General features: G+C 37.4%; 1 protein-coding gene across 1 annotated transcript; it reads right to left on the reverse strand.

The window, feature by feature from the left end:
• Positions 1–684: 684 nt before the first annotated feature.
• Positions 685–11827, reverse strand: LOC111582831 (uncharacterized). The gene is made up of 5 exons (XM_023291683.3): positions 11607–11827; positions 10289–10412; positions 8191–8396; positions 6180–6340; positions 685–1720 (listed from the first exon to the last, which is right to left on the reverse strand). Exons 1-5 carry the CDS (start codon positions 11677–11679, stop codon positions 1622–1624), a joined length of 663 nt encoding a protein of 220 aa, XP_023147451.2. The 5' UTR covers positions 11680–11827; the 3' UTR covers positions 685–1621.
• Between the last annotated feature and the right edge of the window lie 543 nt (positions 11828–12370).

Here is a 12370-nt window from a genome sequence, read left to right on the forward strand (position 1 = left end):
TCTGTGAAGTTCACATTCCACTTTTTGAACAAAATGCAGAAACACTGACAACTTAGTTTGGAGTTGACTCCCAGTAAATGTTCAGTAAATGTTAAATTATTTACGTTACAGTTGCATTCTTTTGACTCTGACAGTTTTAAAGTATTCGGAGGTGACTAAAGTCAAGGTTTATCCAAGATATGGGTTCAGCTTTAGTCAAACTGACTTCAGATGAATAATAAACCTTCTCAGGTCAATGTTAACTCCACACGGTTTGTTTTCTACGGCATGGAGCTGAAATACTGAAGGATGTGAAGCTCCCTCTCCTGTCCACTGTCAGTATTACATCAAAAATACAAACTGCTTCTCTTTTGTTATCCATACGGGGAATACAGTGGGTGATATATGTGTACCGACATGCATTTGCTGTGGAAGACCTTGAATCATTACCTGTTGTGCCTACACTGGGCTGTAATTTGTTCTTTATGGGGCATAAAAACATACAAGGACAACAGAACATTCAGAAATCAAGAGTAGTCGCATTTATATCAATAAATGTGATGGCAAATACAGCTACTGCCAAGTCCACCATCAGCCAAGAGGCTGGAGGGTCTTCAGTTAAATTAACCCTCTGAACTATTATTATTTAAATTTTTTTTTTAGCTCTCCAGCCTCTATGGAAACTGATCCATAAGAGAAGAAAAATTGAAAATTAAAAAGTCTTTGAATATTTATTTCACAATTGAAAAACCTGGAATTAACAAGTACAACATGTTTCCAAGAGTCCACAGGTGTTACCAACATTGGGTAATAATGGTGGCGCTACATACTTTATATTTCTCACTATTTATATATTTACAGCCTCTAGTAACTGTGTTTTCCTCTCTACTCTGCTCATCAGCTGTAGAAAGATGTTTCACCATGCTGAATGTATCTCAAACAACTTTGTACAACCTCTGTATACTGTTTTTGAACTGTGCTACATTTATTTTATTGATCCAGTACATAAAATTGTTCAAAACTATTTAAAACTTGTCTCAAATAATATAAATTTGTTGAAAACGACTCAAGAATTGTCCAAAAAAAACCATAATAAATGTCCAAAATCACTTGAAACGTGTCTAAAATGACTGAAACTTAGTTTGAAATTACCACCTTTGAGTCATTTTGGACATTTCTTGACTCTTTTGGACACCTTTAAGCCCAATGTTGAGTCCCACTGGTGTCCACAGGTGTTGCCAAAACTAAAAAAATGTTGCTCTCCTCATAGTATAGAGGTTTATCTCTTTCCATGATTCCAACCTCTCCAGACTCTTCCTCTCTACTCTGTTCATCTTCTGTAGAAAGATGTTTCACCATGCTGAATGAATCTCCAACAACCTGCTCCTCTGTTCACTGTTTTTGAACCATGCTACATTTATTGTATTAGATTGCATTTTTCCGCCAAAGATGAACAGCTGTGCAGCAGAGGACAGTGTGGTCTCTTTATGCAGTCTTTGTCTCCCTCTGCTGTCTATCTTCAGTAGTACATTTTAAATATTGTGGATGAAGAGGTAAAACCTGACCATCCACACTTTCAGAGTCCATGTTTTCCGTTAGTTTACATTCATCATGGCTCCAGCGGTGGAGATGGATAACCGATCTACCCGCTGTAAGCACTGAAATCTGCATTCCTTTGACGAGGAGCTGTCCTCATTTCCACATAGGTGGAGTTCTCACACTCCTCTCTGTCGTCACTTTTCTGTAACACAAGAACACAAAAGTAACAGCGGGAGTTAGAGATCAGACTTTATACAGCACATTTCATTAGAGGGAGTTGTTATTTCTCTCTTTCATTGTTTTCTGTGTTGTTTTGGTCATGTTATGTCTTGTTTGTGCTGTTTTGTGTGGTTTTTTTTGCAGTTTTGTGCCTTATTTGTGCTCTTTTTTGTCTCTTTGAGTTTTTTTTTGTCTCAACATTCTGTTGATGTTCAACTATTTCTACAGCCCTCCAGACTTTTCCTCTCTAATCTGCTCATCATCTGTAGAAAGATGTTTCACCATGCTGAATGGACCAACAACTAGAAGATGTTTCACCATGCTGAATGGATCTCCAACAACTAGAAGATGTTTCTCCATGCTGAATGGATCTCCAACAACTAGAAGATGTTCCACCATGCTGAATGGATCTCCAACTACTAGAAGATGTTTCAACATGCTGAATGGATCTCCAACTGCTAGAAGATGTTCCACCATGCTGGATGGATCTCCAACAACTAGAAGATGTTTCACCATGCTGAATGGATCTCCAACAACTAGAAGATGTTCCACCATGCTGAATGGATCTCCAACTACTAGAAGATGTTTCAACATGCTGAATGGATCTCCAACTGCTAGAAGATGTTCCACCATGCTGAATGGATCTCCAACTACTAGATGTTCCACCAAGCTGAATGGATCTCCAACTACTAGATGTTCCACCAAGCTGAATGGATCTCCAACAACTAGAAGATGTTCCAACATGCTGAATGGATCTCCAACTACTAGAAGATGTTCCACCATGCTGAATGGATCTCCAACTACTAGAAGATGTTTCTCCATGCTGAATGGATCTCCAACTACTAGAAGATGTTTCAACATGCTGAATGGATCTCCAACTACTAGAAGATGTTCCACCATGCTGAATGGATCTCCAACTACTAGAAGATGTTTCAACATGCTGAATGGATCTCCAACTGCTAGAAGATGTTCCACCATGCTGAATGGATCTCCAACTACTAGATGTTCCACCAAGCTGAATGGATCTCCAACTACTAGATGTTCCACCAAGCTGAATGGATCTCCAACAACTAGAAGATGTTCCAACATGCTGAATGGATCTCCAACTACTAGAAGATGTTCCACCATGCTGAATGGATCTCCAACTACTAGAAGATGTTTCTCCATGCTGAATGGATCTCCAACTACTAGAAGATGTTTCAACATGCTGAATGGATCTCCAACTACTAGAAGATGTTCCACCATGCTGAATGGATCTCCAACTACTTGCTCCTTGTTTTTCTTTTCAGTCTCTCTTCATCTCTTGTTGTTTTGTGTCACATTTGTGTCATTTTGTTGTGTTTTTTTCCCATTTTGAGTCATTTGTTGTCTTGTTTTTTTTGTCATTTTGTGTCTATTTTTTTGTCTCGTGTAGTCTCTCATTTGTCAATTTGTCTAGTGTTTTGTTGTTTTGTGTCACATCTCTGTTTTCTTGTTTTATTGTGTTCTGTCTCATTTTGTAATTTTGATTCTAATTTGTGGTGTTTTATGTCTTCTGTCACTTTGTCCTGTTTTTTGCCCTTTTGTGTCATTTTTTTCTCTTGTTTTTGTCATTCTACGTGTTATGTGGGTCGTTTTATGTCCCGTTTTTTATGTTTTAGGTCTTGTTTCTGTTATTTTGTGTCTCTTATTGATGTTTTTCTGTCTTCATGTTTCCTCCAGACTTTTTCTCTCTACTCTGCCCATCATCAGTAGAAAGATGTTTCTCCATGCTGAATGGATCTCCAACTACTGTCTCCTCTGTTCACTGTTTCTGAGTCATGCTGCCTTTATTTATTCATCCAGCAGCTTTTGCTTTCCTCTCAGTCTCTCTGGAAACACTGCCTGCAGTTCAACCTTTAAACTCCTTTTTATAGGATGTGGTGCAAACAGTTTATTTTAGCCATCTATTAAAATGAGACATGTAAAATGATGTCATTTTGATGAAATATCATGGTTTTAAGCTCAGATTTCTCTATGCAACTGTGTATCACAAGTTTTTAATTCAACACCAAATGATTTCTTTCTGTTTTCCAAATTAAATTTTTGCTAAAAACCATCACATGGTACATTCAAGGGCTTTATGGTTTCTGGCTCTGATAAATGATGGAGTTTTCGTGATTTTTCAGATGTAACAGGCCTGTTTCACCCCTTTGCTGGGTTTTGGGGTTCAGTTTTTCCTCTCCTCTTCTCTCAGTGACTGCTTACACAAATACTGTCGATGCAAAGCTGCCTCTCGTCATTAGACCGTGATCTATTTCATGAAGTTTCTTTAATATCTGGAGCAACTTTTCCAACCACAGACTTCACCATGCTCCTGTCTTCTGCAACTCATTTATTCTCCTTCACTCCAGCTGCTCTGATTGTTTGCTAGTTAGTTGATGTAAAATGCATCATCACTGGTGTGCTAATGTGGAAAAACAGACAGATGGACTCTTTTGTCCTGACTCATGTTAGTGCAGGGTCATAAATCTTGGCCTAAAAGACACTTTGGTCTGATAGAGAAGTTGTTTTGATGTCTTTAGACTTTTTCCCTCCTCTCACCTTCAGGTGCATGAAATTGTACAAAAAATCCCTACTTTGCTTGTGAAAAATGACTTGCAAACAGATGCATTTTCTGATCGCGCACGTCTCATTGTACAACAGATTTGTTAAATTTTTGAATGCACAAGTAAACTAAACTTCATCTTCCATCAGGGGGTTGAATATTTTAACTAGACTTCCAGATGTGGTCTGGTTACCTTCCACAGACTTACAGTTTTCTGTAAAAACACGACTCCAAAACTCAGCGTATTATTCTGAGCTGTTTGTGCACCTCTGATGTGCAAACACAGGACATAAAATGAAACTTTCTGTTTAGACCTTTATTTAGTTCAAACCAGAGAGGAAGTGATGAGTCTATAAATGGCAGAGGAGGGTTTAGGTGAGCTTCCTTTGACCCTGTTCTGGTAAATGCTGCTCTCAATTCAGAACATAAGTATAAGTTCAGGTTTAAAAGCCAGAGATCAGCTGTTATCGACGCCTAAATAAGACATAAAATGGTAAAGTGATTCCTCAGTGTTGAGATTTTAGTGCATAATATAATAAATATGTACAGAGCAGAAAAATCAAACCTTGTTTCAATGCTGTGTTCCCTCCATGCTGTTGTTTGATGTATTGTGATTTAATGTGTAATCAGGATTGACTGATGTTGACTGAATTTTTCAGGGCCGATACTGATGCAGATTATCGGTGAACAAGAAAGACCGATAACCGATACTCAGAACTGATATAGACTAAATGTAGTGTTTTAGCAGCATGTGCTAGCAGAGAACCTGTCATTCATTACTAGACTTCTTCAGTAATAACATGACTATAACTGAATATGTAAAATAGAAACAGGAGTTATTAATTATCTCCTCTGTAATGTGACTGAGATTGATCAGTTTGTCTCCTGCTGATCTTTTATTAATCTGTCACTTTTTTTTCCACTAAGGTCCAGACCTTCAAACATTAATAATTATTGTTTTCCACCTTGGGTTCATCTGGGGCTGCTTCTAACTTGCAGATAAACCAAGCTAATTTAAATATTAAAGGAAAGACATTACAGTATTATTAAATATGGAGATTAGTTTAAGTAATTTAGATATTAAGGCTAAGTAAATACATTATTCTTAATTACAGATATTGTCCTAATTTAAATATTAAGGCTAAGACATTATCGTGTCATTAGTTATGGAAATTAGCTAAATCAATGTAAGTATTAGGGCTAAGAACCTGCAGTGTTTTTAATTACTGATATTTTCCTGACTAAATATTAAGGCTAAGACATTACAGTGTTATTAATTACAGAAATTAGCTACACCAATCTAAATATTAAGGCTAAGACCTTAAAGTATTACTGCTTTTATAGCTAAACCTAAACCTAATAGCTAAATTAATATGTTATGGCTAAGACATTACGACATTATTAATAATGGAGATTAACCTGTTTAATTTATATATAAGGATAACACTTTACGGCAATATTAATTGGCAGATTATCCTAACCAACTTAAACATTAAGGGTAGGACCATATAGTTTTTATTTTTTGTGGCGATTAACCTGATTAATTTAAATATATAGACCCTACAGTATTATCAATTATCGAGATTACAACAAAAATATACATGAAAACTCCCCAAAATTCAAGGATTCCCTCCATCCTTTATGAGCTAGCTTTGTTTTTGTATTTTTATGTTTTATCTATTGATATTAATCTAATATATATTATGTATTTGCATTTTTCCTAGTTATATTGGTGGAAAGAAAAGACTTTCTTGTACCAGGAGGTAAATTCTAGCAGAACCAGGCCCAGTGAGGACAGTCATCTGCCTCAACCGACCCAGACAGGTAAGCAAACAGACACCTGGACGTGTGATGTAGAGAAGGACAAGATAGTCACCATGAGTCTGATGTAGAAGGACGTGATGACACAGCTGTACAGCAACGTCAGGGTCAGCAGACCAATCAGAATCCACCGGACCTGATCAGACTGAGGCTGAGGCTGATGGGTGAGGGGAGGGTTGGAGGAAGGCCTGCATCGCTCCTCAGCTTCCTTCTGACCTGAATGTAACAAAATGAGGTTATTTCCTGTTTTTCTTCAGCGGTTTGCCTGCTAAAAACCTTGAATCTGACAGCAGAATCCGGAAGTCGACATTATAGTTAAATTAAAGCCCCAACAAATGCGGGCAGGACGACAAGTTCAACACTGAAAGTAGCGCCGGGGTACAGCAGTCATCAGTAATGTGGGTGTAGTTTGATGAAATCTGTCAAACAACCCTACAGGCGTCATCACATTCTGATTCAGAAATTCCCAAAGCTAAGAAAACTGTGACGTCTTTTTTTTTCATCCACCTTAAACCGAAACAAAGAGCTCAGAAAATAACAGCACAGACAGAATGAAACTTCACCATATACCTCCTCCAGCTGTAACAGGTTATATCAGTGTAGAATATTATGTTAGTTGACCACATGCAAAGTCTGGGCTCAGAGGTAACAAATGTTTTTGAGTTTTAAAGGCTTAAAGAAGGTGGAGTCATGGATGAAGTTATTTATGGGACCACTTTTGAGAAATTTGAGGTACTATGAGTTGGAAAATCCCGATTTTTCTTTCATCTCAGTAACAATATCATGGAACTCTTCCATTTGGGACGCTATCAGGGTGTTTTTATTATCATACCTGCTCATTGATAGATCTAATATTGGTCATTAATGCAACAACATGTCATTTTAATATTTTAGATTTTGACTGGCACCAAACTCTCCATTTTAAAGCTCCTATTGGTGCAAATCACAGAAAAAGCTTCAACCTCTTCGGGTGAAAAATAGAAGTTTTCTGGTTGGTGTAGTATCGTAACGGACAGAAACATTGAAATCTTTTGACCAGTTTCAGCCTTTGACCACCATTGTATAACTGGTTTGTATTATTTAATCAGTCACCACAACAAGGGCAGGGATTTCCACAAAGAGACACAAAATTACCACCAAAGAGGCAAAATTTCCATAAAGAGATACAAATTTCCACAAGAAGACACAAAATTTCCACAAGAAGACACAAAATTACCACAGACACAAAATTACCAAAAAAGACACAAAATTACCACAGACACAAAATTACCACAGACACAAAATTACCAAAAAAGAGACAAAATTACCACAAAAAGACACAAATTACCACAAAATGGGCCAAAATTTCCACAAAGAATTGAATTTGAGTTTTGATTCAGTGAAATAACGTTGCAGATATTTGTAGTACGACTGTGAGGCAACTTGATCTTCAAACATATTGTGGTAAAATTACCACAAAAGACACAAAGTCACCACCAACAGACACAAAATTACCTCCGAAGAGGCAAAATTACCACAAAAGACACAAAATCACCACCAAAGAGCCAAATTACCACAAACGGACACAAATTACCCAAAGAGACAGAATATCATCAGAGACACAAAATCACTACTAACAGACACAAATCACCACAAAAAGACACAAATTGCCAGAAAGAGGGCTGAAATTCCAAAAAATCTCCACAAAAAGAGGTAAATTTGCACCATGATGTAACTGGTTTGTATTTTTCTATCAAAGCAGGTTGAACTATTGAAGACCAGATGTTCAGATCGATGAGTCGACAAACTTTCGTCAGGTTTAGTGGAGAAAAATTATTAAATTATGTGAAATACTTTAATATTACAACCTGCCATTGAGTAGGTTTATGGTATTTTCAGAGTAAAAAACATCTGAATGTGTCATTTCGATGAGCAGAGATGAAGCTTTAGGGGTTTAAACGATGCCAGACTAGTTAAACTGAAAACAAAGTTAGAAAATCAAAGCTGTAGTGTGAACTTGACCTGGTTTTCATCCGTCTGTCGTAGTTTTTTGAGCAGAGTTGACGTGTTTCACCTTGTTTACGTACCTGGCAGTAGTCGGGTCGGTGTTCCTTTCTCCGTATCATCTATATCACCTGTTTTCAGTGTCATCTCGCACTCATAGGCCATCTTCATCTCCTCTGGTCCGATGTTGAGAAGGATGAAGGTGAACTTTTTGTCGCTCTCACGATACATGACGATGTTCTTGCAGTCTTTCTTCTCTTTCTGGCAGAGGATCGAAGATTTTCCCATTCTGAGAATAAACAAAGAAATACTAGATGGATAACCAGCTTCACTCGGCCTTTACAGTCTCATTGGTTAAAGAGTTAAAGTAAGAATTTACCATTTTGGAAAACTGATTGTTTTTTTCCCCCAAGAGTTAGATGAAGAGACCACGACAGAATAGGTTAAACAAGCCATTCATAAATCCATTACTTCACAAGGTCATTTTGTACCGTTAAACCAAGTGAATTCATGGGGATTCTTTTTTGTTCCTGTCTTATTTTTCTTCACTCTGGTTCATTTTTAAAGTCCTACAGCTCTGTGGAACCAGAACAACATGAAGAAACAGGGCAAACTCAGAGATGCCTTCTGTCAGTAGGACAGTTACAATGACAGAAACCATAAAAACAAGAGAAAAATAATTCTGATTTTCTGGAAATTTGTTTTACAAACTCTATAAACTCTGCATTTTTTCACACTATTATGAACATGTAGAATGTACACTACCGTTCAAAAGTTTGAGGTCACTTAGAAATGTCCTTATTTTTGAAAGAAAATCAGAAGATAACATTAAATGAATCATAAATCCAGTGTAGACATAGTTAATGTGGTAAATGACTATTGTAGCTGGAAACAGCTGATTTTTAATGGAATATCTCCATAGAGGTACAGAGGAACATTTCCAGCAACCATCACTCCTGTGTTCTAATGCTACATTGTGTTAGCTAATGGTGTTGAAAGGCTCATTGATGATTAGAAAACCCTTGTGCAGTTATGTTAGCACATGGATAAAAGTGTGAGTTTTCATGGAAAACATGAAATTGTCTGGATGACCCCAAACTGTTGAACAATATGTATCTTCCAGCAACTTGCTTCTCTGTTCATCATTTATTTTATTGATCCAGTAGGTTTTTATTTTACTGTCAGTCTAAAATTGTCAAAATTATTTGAAAGTTGTCCAGAGTAACTTAAAATTGTCAACAAAAGTAACAGTTTTCAAAATAACTCAGTTGGTCTAAGCTAACCCAAAACATGTCCAAAATGACTCAGAATTGGACTCAAGTTTGAGTTTTTTTTTTTTTTCTAAAGGCATACTACAGATTTTGAACTGCCTCCATGTTTCCAGACTTTTTCTCTCTACTCTGCTCATCATCAGTAGAAAGATATTTCTCCATGCTGGATGGTTCTCCAACAACTTCCTCCTCTGTTCACTGTTTCTGAGCCATGCTGACTTTATTTATTCATCCAGTAGCTTTTTGTTTTACTGTCAGTCTAAAATTGTCAATAATGATTTGAAACTTGTCCAGATTACTTTAAAATTGTCCAAAAAACTCCCAAATCATTTCCAAACTGACTGAAAAATTGCCCAAAATAACTCATAAGTCTGTCTAAGCTAACCAGTGAAGTCCAAAATAACCCAAAATGACTCAGAATTTGACTCAAGTTTGAGAGTTTTATTTTTTCTAAAGAAATACTACAGACTTTGTACTGTCTCCATGTTTCCTCTCCAGACTTTTTCTCTCAAACAGGTTTCACCATGCTGAATGTATCTTCCAACAACTTACGCCTCTGTTCACTGTTTCTGAGCCTTGCTGACTTTATTGTATTGATCTGGAACCAGTCCATCATGACTTCTCAGTTGAGGTGCGCATAATTATTATTTATTTGTTCTTATAGGATCTAGTGTAAAAGGTTTATTTTATAAAGTGATATTGAAAAAACATCACAATTTTATGCTTAGATGTGGTAATTTCTCCTCATGGAGTTTAGGTCACACATGATGCGTTCAAGTCCAGTCGAAAAGTTGAAAATCCAATCTCTATCTACTTTTTTTGGCTCATAAATGGTGTAATGTTATTTTTTTTGTAAATGACTGGTGGGTTTCGGAGTTCAGAAGATTAATGACAGCATTATGCTACGTACGGTAATTTGCTGTAGAGTCGAACGTCTTCAACAACAACATCGGCTTGTTGGTCGTGTTCACAGCTGATCAGTGCCGACTGATCTGGGTTCACAGTCCGATTCACTGGTTGGGTCACGTTGAAACCTGACGAATGAAAAGGATTTAGTTTGTACTGGAAAACACAGAATCAAGCTTGTTTCTTGTTTCATCATCCTGTTCAAAAACTGGGGTGAATGTTTTCATTCAGCACTTTTTCTGTTTTCTTTTAAAACCATGTCAAGATTAGTAATAAGTTTGTTTATACACTAACTATGAGTTTGTGTCTGAAATACAAATACAGTGGTCCCTCGCCAGATCGCAGTTCACTTTTTGCAGTCTCACTGTATCGCAGGTTTTGAAATTGCATTTGGTATGGTGGATTTTTCACTTTACCGTGGGATTATGCGGTGTATAGGCATTTTTATATATTCATTGTTGTGGCGAGCTGTGTTGAAGAACGATGCTGGCAAAAGGATAGCTGCCTTTTATGCACTATGAAACAGGCAGATGCTTTTATTTTGACACACACAAAGTGGCTCTATTGAAAATGCTGCAGGAAGTCATCAAACACACTACACTTCACACTCACGGTCCTGACAACACAACACTTAACCAGACTAACTAGGCTGACCAAACCACAAAAACACAATTTAACACAAACACTAATAACACTGTAACACTGACATAAACCACAATAATGGCATTTAAACCCCCAACACCCCAAACTCCCATGGTGCATTGCAGCACAACAGTTCAGTCATAGTGACCAGCTCTGCAGTCGCGGCATTATTTAAATTATTTTTGCAGTAAAATAAGTATTTTCCAGCCTAAAAAATTTAAAACAATATAAAAAATATAAGAGATAATAATTAAAACATATTTAAAAGAATATTTAGTCACAATAAAACTCATAGCGTACAGCGCTGGGCTCTGATTGGCTCAGCAACCGTAGCATCATCTGATCCATCTCCCATGTGCAGCAGCGTTCAGCATCTGGCCTTGTCCATTTCACAGACGTCTGATCGCTGCGCATACTGTTGCTCTGTGGTGTGTGAAGAGGGTGTACAAAGCCTTAATATGTATAAATAATAATAGAAATATGGTCGCTTCTTCACGGATTTTCGTCTATCGCGGGTCTAGAACGTAACCCCCGTGATAGACGAGGGACCACTGGATCTGCAAGTTCTGTTCATCTCATCACATCATTCAAATCTGACCAGATCATGGGGTAATTATTAGAATGGTTAATAAATATAACATGTAAACCACTGCTTCAGTCAGCAGATGGTGAAATCTTACCATGACTTGGGTTGAAGATGATGCCAAGATAAACCGTGACGATGATAAAGATGCTCAAGCTGCATAAAGTCATCTCAGTGATAAAAAAAAAATAAACCAGATAAGATCTAAAAACCGCCCCACTGCACCTTGTACTGACAATCTCCTTACTAAACTGGAAAATGTCCGTTTGCAGGTTGAGCTCGATGCTGTCTTCTGTGTTTGTGCAGCTCCTGCACTCTGAGCTGCTGTTTTGGTTTTTCTGTGGGTGGCACTTTTTCCTGCAGTAGTCATGCAATGGTTACTCTTTTTTTTTCTGTTTCTATTCTCACAAACCAGCAGCACTTGAAATCACACCACTGCCTGAGCTGCAGGAAACACAGAGCTGTTTCCCTCTGTGGAAATTTTTTAGAATGTACAGGTTATGTACACATTAATGCCATATGTAGAGCAGGCCTTTTGGAAAAACATAACTTCTGCTTTTCATTCGTCATCATCAAGATGTACAGTCAGGTCCATAGATATTTGGACATTGGCATCATTTTCAGCATTTGGGCTCTGGCCACCACCACAGTGGATTTGAAATGAAGCAATCAAGATGTGCTTTAAGTGCAGACTTTCAGCTTTAATTTGAGGATATTTACACCCAAATCAGGTGAACGGTGGAGGAATTGCAGCACATTTTATATGAGCCCTCCACCCTTTTGAGGGACCAAAGGGATCATTTACAAAGAGGAGATAAAAGCTCTAGAGTTCATTTCAAGTGTGATATTTGGAATCTGTTG

This window comes from Amphiprion ocellaris, chromosome 11 (assembly GCF_022539595.1).
Source record: "Amphiprion ocellaris isolate individual 3 ecotype Okinawa chromosome 11, ASM2253959v1, whole genome shotgun sequence".
Lineage (NCBI taxonomy): Eukaryota > Metazoa > Chordata > Actinopteri > Pomacentridae > Amphiprion > Amphiprion ocellaris.

Bases quoted from the DNA above. Each gene is read 5' to 3' on its own strand.
- LOC111582831 (XM_023291683.3), bottom strand. From the start codon at position 11,679: ATGACTTTATGCAGCTTGAGCATCTTTATCATCGTCACGGTTTATCTT. The intron at 8,397-10,288 runs GTACGTAGCATA...GTTTATTCTCAG, and splicing joins CGACTCTACAGCAAATTACC to AATGGGAAAATCTTCGATCC. The intron at 1,721-6,179 runs GTGACTATCTTG...CTTGTGTTACAG, and splicing joins CCTTCTACATCAGACTCATG to AAAAGTGACGACAGAGAGGA.